The sequence below is a fragment of the Echinococcus granulosus genome, assembly GCF_000524195.1.
Source record: "Echinococcus granulosus chromosome Unknown EG_S00006, whole genome shotgun sequence".
NCBI classification, from domain to species: Eukaryota; Metazoa; Platyhelminthes; class Cestoda; order Cyclophyllidea; family Taeniidae; genus Echinococcus; species Echinococcus granulosus.
The window spans coordinates 1,041,365-1,058,474 of NW_020170386.1; the positions used below are offsets into that span (position 1 = coordinate 1,041,365).

Consider the following 17,110-nt stretch of genomic DNA (forward strand, 5'->3'; position numbering starts at 1 on the left):
AAGGTCGGTTGGGGAGGGTAAAATACTCCATATAAATAAACTATTACAGTAGCAGAATACAAAAAGAGTGCCAAGAAAGCAGAGGGGACTTCAGCATCCACCCAACCGGTTTGCAGTGAGGTGAAATACAGGAAACGGGAGAACAAGTGATTATTAGCGAAAAAAGACACGAAATGACTAAAAATGGTGACGGTGATTTTGCATGAATAGATGTGCGCTGGAGTGTATAGAGTTTGAGACGTTCGCATATAGAGGCGAGTAAATTACGGGATAAGCAGGTGTGCAGATTGTCATCTCTTAAAGACGATGGAGAGCAGAAGGTGTAGGAGGCAGCGCTGGCGACGATAATAGAGTCCACGGCCCTTCGCATCGCTCCGATAGATGAAGGAACTGGACGTGGTGACTGGTGGTTGAGGAGAGGAAGGAGATATCCGCGCCTAGCAGATGCTGCATTTTTTCTTCGTCCGTGTCTTTTTGGGGACCGGTGTTCGGTTGTTTATTTGACGCACCAAATCAAAGAACACCTAAAATCCACCATAGATGGATCAACCAGCGTGATTTTAACGAGCGCTACATTAAAAACACCAACGATCCGCCTAAGGCAGGTTTTGCAACTACCGGGCCTATTCGCCAAGCCAGTTTTGAGCTACAACAGCGAACTTCTAAAAAGAGAACGAGATTTTAAATACGTACTTCTACTTCCGCAAAAATGCCCAGAAGTTTTTGCTTTTGAAACGGTGTTTATTAATTACTAGCATAAACCATCACGGAATTATCATCGCTACGCGTAATGGCGTCGTTTAGTCTAATGGTACGAAGTACCAACTCATAACCTTACTTAATTTTAGGGCAAAAAGCAGAGGCGATCATGTAAAAACAACCACTTGTTTTTATCTTGGTCTTTATAGTGGCCAAATAACACCACTTGTATTTAAGATATTAAGCTTTAAAGTTTTAATTCTTCGTTGACCGGTTTATAAGTCTTTTGTTTTTACAGAAAAACGGTTTAAAAGGGTACACATCCCAAATCCAGTATATTTATCGAAATCCGGTTAGAAGAATTTGGGAATACCAATAAGACATTTCGTTAGGGAATAAACAGTTTAGCAATAAGGAATGAATGACGTTTTTTTCGTCTCATGACCCCCGAAGAGAAAAGTATTGATATGGAATTTCGCCCAATATGTGGATAAAAGCAATGCTTCATTCCACTTCAGGAATACGAATGCCCATACCAGAGAATTTTCTACGCTGAGAAGAAATAGAAAGCCTCGAATAAATTTTTGAAATCAAATCGAGGTTCCATAACGTTTGAATGCCTACACCAAGGAAATAGAAAATAGCTCTAGCTAATTTTTTGGATAAAATCACTTCCAACTAGAACAAGGGCCTTAAACAGTTGTGCCAGAAAATGTGGTGGTATTTGAAAGCAATGAACGATTGTACTAACTGTTCAAAAGATAGATAAATACGTAACACAAATGTAAAAAACAACCATTGACCTTACTTGGCCTTTCCATCGTAAACAAGCCAGTGTAACATAATCAACGCCTAAAGACTTGCACTCCCAGCATTGTGTAAACTTCCTGGCGGAAATTGTTTATGCACACCCCGCAATGCAGCAAGTCTGAATGCTCCATTGGGGAAGGCAAGGTTCGAAAGCGCCCCCAAATCCTTTTTTTCAAAGAAACATAGGCGTGCAGATTGAATGGAAAGGTGAAAAGGGAGTAGTGAAGGTCAAAGAGAAGCGAGCGTTTAATGTATGCACGCGTAGACACTGAAAGTAAGAGCCTCGAGAGGAGATCTTAGTATCACATGCACATACGCACGTGCACATATACAGCCTCGCCAGCTAGCACCTTGTGTGGTGTGATGCAATCACGAGCACAAGAGAGGATGTCAAAGGACGTAGAGGACAAGAGAGAGAGGTGGGGCTGCGGTACTCCATGGCGGATGCAGCAAAAACCTCCCAGCGATACTAGGTGCGAGCGCGCGCGCGCGCATGCACACACTCGCCAAAGATGACTCATAGCGAGCCAGCGTAAGCACGCATATGCACATGCGCACCCACATACAGGTCGTCGTGTGGTCGCTAGAATGCTAACACGAATGCGTGCGCAAGTATTTTGCTTACACGGGCTTTCATGGCACTAAGCTGTACGCATGTGTACACATTTAGTCAATGTACAAGCACAAACTCCATTCACTCGACACAAGGAAGTGGGAGAGGGCGCGCACTCGGTGAAAGAGTTGGGGTGTTTCAATCCAATCGCACTTATTTAGACTATTCAGAAACAGACAAATGACTCTAACAAGACGACCATTTCCAAAATCAGCTACATTACATGAAAAAAGGCCTAATATGTTTACTTAGCCTCAAACAAGCCATTAAATTTTCGCCTCACCTCAAGTTGATGCAAATAGTTATGCCGAGGCCGCTAAAGGGCAAACGTCTGGGTAAAAGAGAGCTTAAGACCTCATATGCGACACTTAAAAGTGTTTTTAATATAAAAGCGATTACTTGGAGTGAATATTGGAATGCAGAAACTTTGAAGGACCGATTCAAATATAGGCACCTGTTCTAACGCTAGAAACGTGCTTTAGATAAAAGTAAACAGGCTTATGAAGGAAATTCCACGTTTCTGAACTTAGATAAGGTATGATTCGGGTGATACCCGAGCTACCCACACAACATACGTCTGGAAAATGAAATGAGACGGAGGGGGGGCTAGAAAAGATTACCTCATTGACGTTGATTTTGGCTTTCGCACTGGTCTCCATAAAAACACAATTCCAATTTCTGGCCAGAGTTTGGCCTTGCTCCCTGCCCACGACACGCTCGTTGTCAAGATCACACTTGTTTCCCACCAGCACTAGAGGTACCTCGTGCGTGTCCTTCACGCGCAGAATCTGCTCGTAGAGATCTGCCAAGTCATTGAAGGTGGACTGGGAGGTAATAGAGTAGCACAGCACAAACCCCTGACCGTTTTTCATATAGAGGTCGCGCATAGCCGTGAATTGCTCCTACAAATGATGTAAGTTTTATGGTCCAACACAAACTACAGCCCCCTCATGACCTGGCTTGAGGTGTCAAGAGGGCGTCCAACCGACAAATACTAAAACTAACCATTAAGAACAAGTCTACTCAAGATTCAATCGCACCCAACAAGCACTACGCCTGTGTTTACACCCCGCCAGTGGCTTCAATGAAAGCTTTCCCCAGTGAGAAAAATGTCTATGTAAAAGAGTGGTACCAAGGTTTATCTGATTTCGAACAATGAGACGTAGAGAAAATAAAACCTCTGGCGTCACCGAAGGGGCAATCAGTTAAGCTGAATTATACGAAGTTAACCTAATTAGTAAAAAATGCTTCGGCGCAACAGTCGGTACCCTTCAATATTTGAGAAGAATTGGGAGAAAAGGACGCGATCACATACTGTGCCTGCAGTATCGAGAATTTCGAGCATGCACTGCTGGCCATCCACGTCGATTTGCTTCCTGTAACTATCCTCGATAGTAGGATCGTACTTTTCGACGAAAATGCTTTGTACAAACTGCACCGTCAGTGCGCTTTTGCCAACACCTCCGCTGCCGAGAACCACCAACTTGTATTCTCGCATGACCGTGATTCCACGTGAGACCAACAATTGCTCACACACAGAGGCTTTTGAAAAAAAAGGTGAATTACGAATTACTACGATCGGCACCACCCACCGAGGTGGTAGAATAAAGTTTCAGTTAAGGGCAAAGAACTAGAACCAAGCAGTCTAAGTAACAGGGGTTTACTCAAAAGAGACTATATCACTACATCATGTGGCTTTCAACATTATAAGGGAACATGGTGCAAAAAATGGACTAAGGTTAGTAATTTGACAAATATTCACTTTTAAGAGCTTGGTAAAATGAAGTTCTGATTTACCACCATGTGTAAGAAGTTGAATCTAGGAGAATACACAAATGTCAAAATCAAAGGATACCACTCCCACAAAGAATAATAAATAAAACATTTAATGGGCCCATATAATCAAACATTGGTACAACGGGCGGGGAACCACATACGACATGGACGCTCGTACAAGAAACTGTATAGACGTAAGGAAATTTGGGATATGAAAAGAAAATTGCTCAAAGATACAAATCTGATTAACTATGAAGAAGTGAATTCAAAACTTAAGTAGGGAGCAGAAGCCGATTAAACGTCAGATGGTCATATACTAAGACAACTCAAAAAAATGTGCCCAAGAGCCAAGAAACCAACTAATTATAAAGGATTGGATGCAAAATGACTCCTGATATTGCGAAATTCCACGGGCATAAGGAATAATTTGTAAGAAAGCACACTTTAATCGAATTAGACCAGCTAGGCACTAATTCGTAAAAGTGTGTTTTAAAAGAAAACGTCCATAAAGTAAGATAAGCGCCTCTCATGAAAGTACCACGATTTTTGCAAGAAAGTTGTACAATGCAGTTCCAAAGCACCGAGGAAAAAGCACCACAACGATGCTAGACTCACACTAACCGCGCTATGAAGCGGGGCAATCAAAAAACGCAGCTAAACCAATTGCATTATCACAAGTCATACTAATTTTATCGCCATAAACAGAGCCTTTAATTTATCCAAGACAGTAAAACTTCCTTAAAATGCACAAAGCAAATGCGCAGAAGGTGAGAAAATAGGCATCAGAAAAAATATAAAAAAACAGAATTCTTTTAAAATTCTGGAAATGGGTTTTAACTTATTGCTGCGTGGGGCATAAAAATTTAGCTGTTAAGTTTTCAAATTTTCTTGGCGACACGAGAAGTGTATTTGTTTTCTAAATTTGTACACATAAAGTAATACCTTGCTTGATTAGCTCTTGCCTCTAATATGACAGAACTTTCGCACTTTCGTCGAACAGCATAGACTCCGGGCTATGCCATTAGCATCCCAGCTCCTTTGTTCGTCAGCAGTATATTTTCTGTCCAGTAATGTCGCTCCTTTGGACTTTAGTCAGGACCCGTATATGCTTAAAAGTTAAAAATTTATTCAAATTTTTTGCATTAATATTTTTTAAACTTTATCCAGTGTTGTTGTATGTTACGAAACGCTTTCATTATAATTCTCAATTTTTGCAGCGCCCTGATACTTTCCTGTAAACGAACAAAGACCCCAATTGTAATACGATAGTGGTTTATCCCTTGGTTCTGGTGAGGCGCCACTTTTGTACTTTGAATTAGTCTCCTTGTACCTCGCTGGGTGGGCTGGCCTTTTGGGCCATGCCAACAGCCCAGACACCTTCTCTGCGCTGAATATGTATTCTGCCCGAGTATTTTGTCTTCTTTCGTCTTCAGGGGGTCCTGGGACGCTACACAATACCTGGGCAGCATGTGCACATATTCAACATACGGAAGTGCCTAAGACTACTGGCATGGTCCGCATACCAGTCTGTCTGGCGAAGGTACAATGTCCAGGACAAAATGTGGCTTTCAACAAAATCGAGATATGATGTAGGACGGGGCCCGTAAGTCCCGTCTTCCCCGTTTCTCGTACCCTTGTAACAATGAGGTTGGTTTGATTTCACCATATTTATTAAGACAAGTGAATGTGGAAAACCAATACAGAGTTTAGGGGGATTAGAATCCGTAACCGCTCTCAGGCTTGCAAACGTCGACTCTGTGACGAGGTTCTATTCGTACCCCCGCCTCCTCTCTGAAAGGAACAATAAAACAGTATAAGTATTATATAGCCCCCTAGTCCTTTTAGTACTGTCCCCAGTGCTACCAACTATGAGCTCCTCTCGAAGTTCCCAACTGGATGTTTCCTGTCTTCGGTCGGGGCATAAATCTCATCCTCATATTCAACCGGTGGTGGCCCTTTGTAAGGTCTCATCATGTTGTGATGAACGGTTACCGGCCATGTGCGTAGTTTTGCATTGCGGACGAGGTAGTTTGTAGGTGAAAGCACTTTCACCACCCGAACTTGGTATTTGTTCCATGGGTGATGGAACTTTCGGTGTGTTCCAGGTGAGGAAACCGGTCTGCAAATTTTCACTGTCTCCTTCTCGGTAGACCCTCGTCCGGCGGTGTCGGTCATAATATTTCTTCAGCCTAACATAAGACAGCCGGAAGTGTTTGCGTGCGATATTAAAAGCTTCTCCTACGCCTTCTTTTGGGCGCAGTATGTACGCTGGAACATTGTTGACTGATTCGTCGGTGTTTGGAAGGAAGATGTCGGAAGGCACTCCCAATTCACGACCTATGAGCATCTTGAACGGAGGAACACCCATTGGTGTACAGACCGTGGGTCTGTATGCGAGAACACGCCCTAGACTTAAATCCCAGTCACCTAGTTATGCGTCTTTAGTGAAGGCCTTCAGTAGTCCGATTAGATTGCGATTTGTTCTTTCCGCCAGGTTAAAAACAACGAAGGAGTTCTATCGTTCCTTCGCACCCTGGTACGAAGAGCTGCAGCAATATGATTTTACAGTCCAATACCGAAAAGGAAAAGGGCATGGTAATACGGATGCACTGTCCCACAGACAGACTCCAGCAGAAACAGGTAACGTTATAGTATGCACCATATTTCCGAGTGACCTCCCTTCTTTTGGAAATGACGTGAACTTCGAAGACTGTCTCAAAACTGCTAAATTCAACCTCTTCCTTTATTCTCGGTCCCAAAGAATACCCCTAATTCGTAGCATTCTCCCCAATGATCTATTTTTGGCCACAGTCGACGCCGGCATCACCCACGATAATGACATTGATCAATGTTGCGATACGTTGGCTCAACTCGTCATCGATGGGGAAGAACAAACCCTTGCTAGAGACTTCTTCCTCCGTTTCCAAAAAGCTGGCAAGAACGACGAAGAGTACTCTACGAACCTTCGACACCTGGCGGAACGTGCTAAACAAGGTCGCTAATTGGATAACGGTGCAGTTTAGACATGGAGTCCGACCTCCAGCCTTGGTTGAGAAGCTAGGCGACGCGACGACCAACTCGCTCTTAGGCTTGAAGGACGTCGACTGTCACAATTTTTGATTCGTAGCCCCGACTCTTCTCTGAAAGGACGATTAAAACAATATAAGTATTACAATAAACATCAAACGTACTTTTAAGGTGTTGTTAGTGTCGTTTGACATGGGCCATGTACGAATACTTTCTTGAGTTAGCGATGTTGTTTCTGGGTGTTACGGTATGTTCATATTACTCAAAATGCTTAAAACATCCCAACTTTAAACAAAAGCCAAGTATGATTTGCTATCGCGTTTGTTTTTTTTTACCATTCTGCTTAGTCCGCAGTCCCTAGCTGTCATGTAAAGTTACTTCTCAAGGCACAACAGAACTAAACTTTTCAATTAGTACTGCACGCTGCCTTGCCTTGTGTGGATTTTATGTAGCTTTGTGGTGGAAGGGTAGGTACACTACAATGCTAGAGTAGTTTGGGTTAGGTAATAGTAGTTATTTGCTCTACCGTGCATTGTCTTTGTAATGTATAAATCCTAAAAAGCTGGACGTCGTATAGTTTTGCCGAATTCATTACACTTCTAAAGTTGTATTTGTATCCGTATTGCGAGGCGTAGGCTTTGTATGAATGTGTAATAGTAGAGCGCCTAATTCACAATCTCGGCTGCTGAAACCTGGCTGATTTGTGCAATCCGTTTTAGTTTTCCTATGTCTGGTTTGTTATTTTCTTTGTAAATACGAATACTGCACTTAATTCATCGTCATAACTTCCTAGATTGGCCTCTCTAATAGCTTGTTCCACGTTTTGTTTGTCGTAAAAGTCATGTTTAGCTTATCAACGTCTTAGTGGGAATTGGGTTGTACTGTCATATCCGGTATACTTGTATTTGGGCTTTTTTAGTGTCGTCTTCATACAATCTACCTGTCAATATTATGTATGGGCAGGATTTAAACTGTCCTTTTTGGCAATGCTCCTTTTGGCGTTTCCTCTGATAATGTAATGTTTTGACGCGAGTTGAACCTATGGTTTTACTCTTATCTTCCCGCGTAGGAATGGCATCGGAAGAGGATATAAGACGATTGAAAATTGAGATGCGTAGCCTCAAGGCGCGTCATAATTCGCTCCTTCGCTTCATTAGTAATATGAATGAGAAACTTAACCAGCATGTGCGTCTGAACGATGCTTTTTTTCCTGAAATATTTGCACCATATTACGCTTGTGCTGTAGACTTCCGCCTAGTACCACTCAGGCTTCGATGAGGTAGCTTTCACTCTTTCTGAATGAATTTGTTTGGAAGCACGATCATCACTTCATAGCTTTCCGTGAGATTGTGGTATTTAGTCACAGTCTTGGTTTGTAGTCTCATATGTTTATCTTACACCTGCTTACTTCAGCTTATCTAATTGGTTATGATATTTACTCTTATGGTGTAAATGGGTCTCATAAAATGAACGGTGGTGTTTACTATATTTTATCGTGCCTGATCAGCTTTTAGTTTGGTATGTTGCACCCAGAAATACTCGTTAATCCGAGTTGTTAACTTCTTTGATGCTGTAATTAGCTCAAAAAATGTGAAACTATGACGAGATCGGTTTCGATGCCATGCGAGGTGTCAGATATCTCTATTGCGGACTTGACACCCCCTATTTCTCTATTTCACCCTGTGGAGGAGGCCTCCGAGATGTCTTCAGCAGATAGAGCCGAAATCTCACCCCATGATCCATCGACATCTCAAATGTGGGTTTTTTTGCAAGAACTTTCGATTTTTCTATTTCGCATACTTTTTCCCGATGCTATACTGTTTTCTGCTACCCTCTAATTGGTGTTTTCCAGCATATGAATTGAAGTGGCTTACTAGTCCCCTTTTTTATGCGTGTTGACATCGTTGCCATAAACGTGTGTTTTGAAGTTGTCTTGTATTGATATCTAGTTTTATCGTTGCTGTTGTTTTTAGGTTTGCGAATAATGAAAATAAAGAGCACCGAAAAGTTAAATCTTCCAAGCGACACAGAAAACGAAGGTACTCCTCGAGTTTGAGCTTTTATCTACCTGTGAATTTATCGAAAAGAAGCATTAGGTGTGCTGTTTTTTAATTTAACCTTGCCATCTGTTTTTATAATTTTTGGCTTTAACTTTGAGTAGAATCCTTATATGTACTAATTAGGTACCTCATATCCGGCAACGCGGCTTGGTGATGCAAAGCTACAATAGGCGCTGTACTGCAAGAACTCATTATTTTTAACCACATCCGCTTTTCTCTACAATAAGTTAAGGTGGTAATTAAACTCTAAGTACTTCCATTTCAGAAGAATGCGTCATGTCAAGCCCACCAAAAAACAGCTTATGCGAGTTTTGAGGGAACTGGAACCGTGAATTTTTTGGGCATATGTATAAGCATTCATGTATTTCTGTGTTTCTATTTATTACAATATAGAATTGAACCTATACTCGTTTTTGTGAAGTGCTCGCTTCGGGTAGTGCTCATATGGTTGTTGTCTGACACTGAAGTTGTCTTTATAGGCCTCCTGGAGGCATTAGCCGAACTGCGACTTATAATTCAATACTGAACATGAACATTTGTCCGAATCAGCTGTCATTTGCATTTTCGGATTTAATGCTGTGCTGAGACTTGTGTCAGGATGTGCTTTTGTCTGTTGATATCGTAGCCGGTTTCTAGTCAGATAGCCAAATGCCTCAGAGCTACTGCCAGCCTAGTGTTGCATTAATGCCAAGGTGACTAGTCGCTATTTTCAGTCCGTGCGCCAGGTAATGCGGCTGGTGTCTTTTACGCAGCATAATTTTGCCGTAGTGGGCGTCGATCAAGTTGCGCATAATTCTTTTAAGTTCCGTTCCCTAATCCTTTAAGGCAAGGGTCGCAGCAGACAGCTTAAAACCCTGTAGTTGTCGAGGCACTTGCCTTCATTGTCTCTTTCGTGTTTCAGGTTTCTAGAGCACTATGGAGAGAAGTTTAATGGGTGAGCATAACATTCTCTCGTAATACTGACCTTGAACGGTAGATCTTATGAATGAGGAGTCACGACTAAAATCGGAGTTGTCAGCTTTGAACAGGAGGATAGAGGCTCTCGTGCATCAGCGCGAGGTACTACAGACGGAGTATGAGCAGGTGGTGTACCGGCTCTCCCTCGCTAGGTTAAACTCTACTAGGACTTCCGACTTATTTGCTGAATACTGTGACCAGAGGATATTTCCTTGGACCTCTGAGCTTGAACGTATTCGACGCGAAATCTTCCGCATTCCCGAATTTCGTCCTCTTCAACTGCTTGCCATAAACGCCTACCTAGACAACCGAGATGTGATCCTCGTCATGCCAACTGGTAAACCGCATACTATATATATTTAAGTAGCAATAATCGTTACCGCTTCGGACTAAAGCTTTCTAGGCGCGGGCAAAAGTTTAGTCTACCAGTTGCCGTCCTTCTTGGGAATTCCTGAGTACATGGGTAAGTTTACGCTGGTAATCAGTCCGCTCGTTTCCCTGATGACCGACCAGGCAATTGGCTTGCGGAGACTGGGCATTCCTGAGGGTTCCGTGGCCATCCTCGATGCTTTGTCATCTCCAATAGAGCAGCAGAAAGTACTGCACGTCATCGGTGGAGAGGAAAAGGACAAGGTGGCTCAAAAGGCTTAATATTTACTAGTTTGTATTATCAATGTAGGTGTTTGTAAATATTCATAATCCGTCCTGACCAATTTTTTTTTACATTTTCTCACAATTCACTTTGACTTTCCGATTTGTCAAAACAGCTTTAAAATGATTTCCGTAAGACCTTTTTACCGGTTTCCGTGATTACTTTATTATCAAGCCAGAGTGCTATCCGAAACGGGAACTTCAGTCAAAAAGTATAGTGCTGTATGAGATGAGCTCAGAACTTTCGGATCATACTTGATGTACACGCTATATTCAATTTGACTTAAAGTTTATATTCACAGTATAACCCTACTATGTTATGATAAGGCGGTGGTGCTGATATTTTGGTAAGCCAAAAGGGGTTTGTAATAAACAATATCACGGTGATCGCTGGTAATGGTAAACACTAACGAAGTTCATACCTCTTATGCGTGAAGCTTGTATGAAATACCTTTTGAGAATGTGTTGTTTAGTTGAGTCGTTGCGGATGATTATGGCTGTCTTATTAAAGGAAGACTTACCGTGATTTTCAAAAGCCTCTTGTGAGCATATCTTTTATGCGGGTTGCCTTTGTGATTACGGCAGTATTTAAATTTTCAATAAACACCACAGCTTTAAGATGCAAGGACCAATCCTAGCGTAATCTTTGGCATCTTTTATTTGGTGATAACTTGTAGAGTTACTATGGCCTGTTAAAGCGCTGAGAAATCGCAGCTACACCTCGATTCGGAGGCACCACTGTCTACTATTTGATTGACCTTCTAGTCCTCGGTAGGAAGCGGTCTGCGAGTTCTCTTTTTGACCCCGGAAAAATTGAGCAAGTCGAAACGCCTGATGTACCGACTGGAGAAGGCGTACACACGGGGTAGCCTGGCGCGGATTGCAGTTGACGAGGTCCACTGCGTGAGCCAATGGGGCCACGACTTCCGGCCCGACTATAAATTTCTCCACGTCCTCCGCTCCCAGTTTCCGCGCGTGCCTATCCTTGGTCTCACCGCCACTGCCTCTGCTGAGGTCATCCTTGACGTCCAGAAGATGCTCGGCCTCCAGCAACACCGCTGTCTCGTCCTTCGGTCCTCCTGCAATCGACCCAATTTACGTTACGAAGTAAGTCTCTCCATCGTCACCTTCTGTTTTCTCACTTTGGCTCGTGATTTATTTGCATTCATGTAGTTGCAGTATCCCAAGTTAGGTAACCCTAAAGACGGAACAGCGATTGCTAGAAATGTGAACCTTTCCACAGCCGGTCTGACTTCCCTCCCTCCTTTCTACGTTTGTTGATTGAAACTGTCTCAGTTTGTTCCTCTACTAAATTATTTTTAACCAACCGACCTCGCAAAGCACAGGTAGCACGATCGTCTGTCGTCAGGGGTGCAATGAGGTACATCGGACTGTCGCATATTACTCCTTGTGTAGCGAATATTTAACCTAAACCACTTACCATTTCAGAGCACATGGCTTGCCAAATCACACCTTTTTGCTGATGTTTGATTACTCTGGCCTTGAGGTCATTCCGTGCCAAAGCTATGTAGCCTTTGTCCAGTCAAGGCGTTTGCACCGTTTGTTATTTTATATGCGAACCTTAAGAAAGACTATTAGCCATGTTTTTACTGAGACAGTTGCGAAATTAAACAATTCCACGTTTTGTAAGTTAACTTTGCTCTAAATTTGACGCACTTTCTAATTTTGTGTATGAAGTAGTCCTTTTAAACCCATTTAACCGTTAGGTAAATATTCCAAAATATTGTTTTTACTTAAATCATAATTCCTCTCATGGTTTCACGTCATAAAGTTTACCATGTTTTAATTTTGAAGTAAAGAATGATGCTTTCCAGAACATTATTTTGGGATTTTGATATTACTAGTCTTGCCCTATTGCCTTCTTAACCCTTGATATTCGCTTGAGCCTGGAATTCCCTCAGGCATCCCCTGCAGTTTGTTTATTTCATTTGTTTGATCTGGTTCTAACCTCATTTAGAGGTAGATCATTACTGATTCGGCCATCAACCCCATATGCTGATGCATTTTGCCACCTCTGGCCTGTTGCGAGTTCATAAATGGTGCCTACACTTTGTTCCAGGCTTGGACACCGCTCAGTTCATGTACACGTCCAATCTAATCCTGTCAGACTATCAGTGAATAGCCCTTTTAGCAGCCCCGATCAGAAATTTCCTTATTGACGTTAGTTGTATGCTCTAGGTGCAGTTTCAATCTGGTCCTGTTACCTCTTCCTATGGTACTATCTGCGAACTACTAAATTCTGAATTTTCGGGACTTTCAGGTATGTGTTTTTATAACGCCTACTCAAATCTCACTATTCATTTTACCTGTTTTTCCACACGGCTCCCACGCTAAGGTGCTGTCAATGTTTCAGCTTTTTTTCTCTCCTAACGTGCTGTGTAGGTATTATATACTGTCTGTCCCAGAAGGACACGGAAAGTCTCTCGACCTTTCTCAACAAGGAGGGCATCACTGCCGCATTTTACCACGCTAATGTTGACCCATCTCAACGCGAGCGCGACCACGTGGCCTGGCTAGATGGAGAAATTCAGGTCGGTTTATTTCTTTAATCATCCCACATTCTTTTTTTTTCGGGATCATATCAATTGAACAATTAAATAGAGATATTGCCCACCATTTATTTTCTTAAAGATCCAAAACTGGCGTAAGCGATAGATTTGATATAATATTTTGAAGTCAGTTTGAATTAAAACTTTTGTAATATTTATATGCGCATTCGTTCTGTCTACTCCGAAGTATTAGACTACCATTTCTCAGTCTATTTATTAAAAAATATTACCGGAATCCATATCTTTGAATGAATTTCGTAATCAGCTTTATTAACACAAATAAGAATCATTTCTCAACGTAAATTCGGTCTTAGCGGCTCCTTTTGACTTCCCTTACTAAAGTCGCAAGTCGTTGCATTCTTTTTAAAACAGGTAGTTATCCAAAAAAATTGTACAAAGGAAGCTTACTGCCTTATCCCCTACTTCATTGACATGCGAAGTTTGACCTACTTATCCCATTCATTTCCTATCATTAAGCTTACCCCCTTCTTCCCATTGCAGTGATATTTTATCACTTTTTCCCCATTCCTAAAACGCAATGTGCGGCAAATTCTACAGCAGCTTCGTGGAACGAGAACGGTGTTTAATCTGTGGATTTCTTCATGTAAAATATGTTGCCTGCAACTCATTGGCCTCTATGTTCTTCTATGGAGGTGACTTATTTTGTGTGAAAAGGTTTTCGTTGCGCAATCGCGTGGCACTTTATCAATTGCTATATTCTTTTGAAAGTGTGTGATTATGTGGCTCAAAAGAGCAGCTTTTGATGGCTTTTGATCACTCTTGTCTTTATAAAATTCTTCTGGAATGCCCCCATATTATCTACTCTTTTTAATTGTTTTCAGCCCAACTATCATGCAGATATGTGAAAGATCGTTGTGAGCTATTAAACACTTCCTTGCCAATGACTTTTAATTATTCTTTGAGCATTTGGTTATGCAGTCTTGTGGAAGTTAACCAAACTCCAATTAGAATTTGCTTTGAGTTGCGGTTACTTGCATTATAGGTGATGGTGGCGACAGTGGCCTTTGGAATGGGAATTAACAAGCCAGACGTACGTTTCGTGCTGCACTTGTCGCCGAGCAAGAGCGTGGAGAACTACTACCAGGAGTCGGGTCGTGCAGGACGCGACGGTGCACTTAGTCGAGTGGTACTACTGTGGCGCCTAGCAGATCTCTTTCGTCTAGGCACTATGGTCTTTGCCGAGCAGACGGGCCTGCGCAAACTTCTTCAGATGACTGCCTACGTCGTGGAGACACAGCGCTGCAGACGCCGCCTCATCTGCGAGGCCCTTGGCGATACCGATTGGTGCGCCGACCACTGCGAACTCTCGCCCTGTGACATCTGTTCTAACTCCCCTCCCCCCACTTCCTCTACTGCCTGTAGGTCTTGTGCCTTCATTTTCAACAAGCTTTCACCAGCTTTATTTTTTTCTCTGTTCGGTGCTTTAAAGAAACTAGTACTAAACTACACACTGAATAGGTTGCTATATTTTACTTATTTTGGAAACGTATGCTCCGAACTAACCTAAAAGCTCAATTCTTTAATTGTGCTTATTAGGGGCTACGAAACGTTCGCTTGCCTACTTAGTTACTAGCTGTTGTAGATGTTTGATAAATCACGATCATTGCTGCTAATGTGAGCGTAGGTTCTGATATGTGGTTTAACAAATTTCCAGAATGACATATGTGGCAGTCTGATCATCAAAACCATCCGATGAGATGAAGCCTATGATCCAACCGGTTTCAGAATGCATCACATTAAAGCATTAAGTATTTGCGCACGTATCTGAAGGCCATCTTTCATAAACCAATGCCTAAGAGGAATGCTTGTTCTGCGTCATGGTCTACTCGATTTTGATAACTTGTAAGCTCCCACTGACACCTGCCCTACACACTGCATAGGTTCCATGGACTTGAATCAGTACCTGACCCTCTCTGCTATCGTGCCTTAACCAGGTGTTTTGCATAATTGTAGAAGTGATGACAACAGTAACATCACCGCTCAGGAAAAATAATATGCATAGAAAGCACTCCCCAGGTGTTGTTTGGGCACAACTTGCGATTTAGTCGGCAAAGTGGAGGACATTAGAATGCATTGTATAGAAGCAATCATTGAAATGTCTCACATCGTTTTAGCGTTAGTGCTATTCCGTGATTTTGGCTACTAATTCCTATTGGTTGTATTCTAGAACCAAACATCCTATGAGAATGCTAATTACGTTATAATATTCTTCATTTTTGGCTAAGATTTATTAAAATAATCAAGAACTAGGGCTGTTGCTAAGTAGGCGGCAAGATGTACTCTTTTCCATACCTTGTCTGAAAGTTTCTTTTGTGGATCAAGGTGAAATTGATGCGACCGGCGTTATCAATCGGATGCGGGAGATCCTCGAGGATAAGCGGCTTAAGTTGCAGCGCCTAACGGGTGCCAAGTTGGTGGACCTGCTGGTGAAGGACGCGGGTGTGGCTGACGCACTAGCTAAGGCACTGACGATCCGCCTGAGCCGTAGGCAGCAGACTTGTGTCTGTGAGTACCTGGTGGCTTGGTGCCTCTGCCACGGGGTAGTCACACTGGATTTCCACTTCACACCCTATTCGACCATCGCCTATGTCGTCCCCGCTGCTGCCTCCTCCCCACCGTCTGCAAAGATCCACCTCCCTGTTAACATTTGGACCCATAAAGAGGCGCCGAGGCCGTGTCGAAAGCGCTCTGCTCCCGCCACCATTGGTCCTGACTCTGATTGACTCTCCGCATACGCGTGTGTGATCGAAAGCCTTTTGCCACTCATTTCCTCTTCATTTGAGCGATAAAAGGTCTCTTCGAAATAACGCTTGTGGTATTTTACCACCAGTAATCCTGAGTGTGATAACACGCATTTGCTCTGGCGAATGCAAGTTGGTCGTTAGTCTGACCTAGTAGCTTTGTGGCTTTTGCGGTACTTCCAATGGATATTAAAGATGAGAATGATAGCGCAGTCGTCGTGTGGTATTTTTCGTTTGAACTGTTAGGTTGCATTTTATTCCTATGTGGTTTTGAATTTTTTGAACAGATAGGTGATCTTTGCTGTGAGTTATTGTATTTGCCGTTCTGCCTTCTAATTCATGACAGCGTTGTTAGCTTACTTGCTTTTGATAATTTTAGGTATGGTCGTGTAAATTGTGTAAGCTTCAGCATGTAGTCTGATAGGCCCAAGTCGATTTTTAGGATTAAAACTGAAAGTTGGAGCGAGCATTTTTGACGCCATTCATTCTCTGAAATCGGGGCGTTGCCCTCTACTGCTAAAAGGTTTACTTTTGTAGCTTTGTTTATATGACTTGGGAAATGCGTTCAGGAAAGTTGACGATTCACTCTGCCCCATCCATTTTTACCACCACCGCTACTGTGGCCTGTGGAATGTCGTGTCTTTCAATTTAACAGGAATCCATGTTCAAAACCCATTCCAAGTGCTGGTATAGTCTCGTAAAATATTGTTCGGCCATTAGGCTACTCTTAGCTTGCTGAATATCGAACACTTTGCCGATTTTCCAGTCTATAACCTTGGTGAGTTTTACAACTATGTCCTGAGGCCTTTGTAAGTTGAAAACCACGTCTGCTTGCAGCTCACAGAATTGTTAGCACTCGGAAATTATTCCCAAACAGGAATATAATTACTTCTAAAGCTCACCAGGTACCGGTGTCTTACTTCGAAGCTTTAAAACCATGTGCATAAATCCAAAGACACATGTTGCAGCCAAATGTCAAGGAAAATGCCAAAATTCTTGCGGATTATGCAAGCGAATTGTAATCAGTGAATTCCTGGATAAGGAGTGGAAAGAAAGGGGTCAACTTTTATCATGCTTACAAACCCATCAAACGTTGTGTTGGATAGTATCCCTTGACGCCGCTGCAATTCTGCAAAATGGTGGTCGTAGGTGAGGAGAATTAAGGAAAAAATCAAGCCCCGAATT

The 17,110-nt window shown here is 42.5% G+C and overlaps 3 protein-coding genes across 3 annotated transcripts; 2 read left to right on the forward strand and 1 right to left on the reverse strand. All coding sequences in view use genetic code 11, as the record gives it.

Annotated features, from left to right (window-relative positions):
• Nucleotides 1-437: 437 nt before the first annotated feature.
• On the reverse strand, nucleotides 438-4,597 carry EGR_01616 (Ras-related protein Rap-1b; the record flags this gene model as incomplete). Its single annotated transcript, XM_024490865.1, has 5 exons — nucleotides 438-524; nucleotides 2,743-3,024; nucleotides 3,438-3,664; nucleotides 4,437-4,503; nucleotides 4,583-4,597. The coding sequence occupies 5 exons, from the start codon at nucleotides 4,595-4,597 to the stop codon at nucleotides 438-440; spliced, it is 678 nt and encodes a 225-aa protein (XP_024354730.1).
• Nucleotides 4,598-6,159: 1,562 nt separating this feature from the next.
• On the forward strand, nucleotides 6,160-6,900 carry EGR_01617 (hypothetical protein; the record flags this gene model as incomplete). Its single annotated transcript, XM_024490866.1, has 1 exon — nucleotides 6,160-6,900. One exon carries the CDS (start codon nucleotides 6,160-6,162, stop codon nucleotides 6,898-6,900), a length of 741 nt encoding a protein of 246 aa, XP_024354731.1.
• A 3,000-nt stretch (nucleotides 6,901-9,900) lies between these two features.
• Nucleotides 9,901-15,907, forward strand: EGR_01618 (ATP-dependent DNA helicase Q1; the record flags this gene model as incomplete). Its single annotated transcript, XM_024490867.1, has 8 exons — nucleotides 9,901-9,919; nucleotides 9,962-10,279; nucleotides 10,346-10,575; nucleotides 11,359-11,700; nucleotides 12,793-12,874; nucleotides 12,997-13,145; nucleotides 14,167-14,542; nucleotides 15,507-15,907. 8 exons carry the CDS (start codon nucleotides 9,901-9,903, stop codon nucleotides 15,905-15,907), a joined length of 1,917 nt encoding a protein of 638 aa, XP_024354732.1.
• Between the last annotated feature and the right edge of the window lie 1,203 nt (nucleotides 15,908-17,110).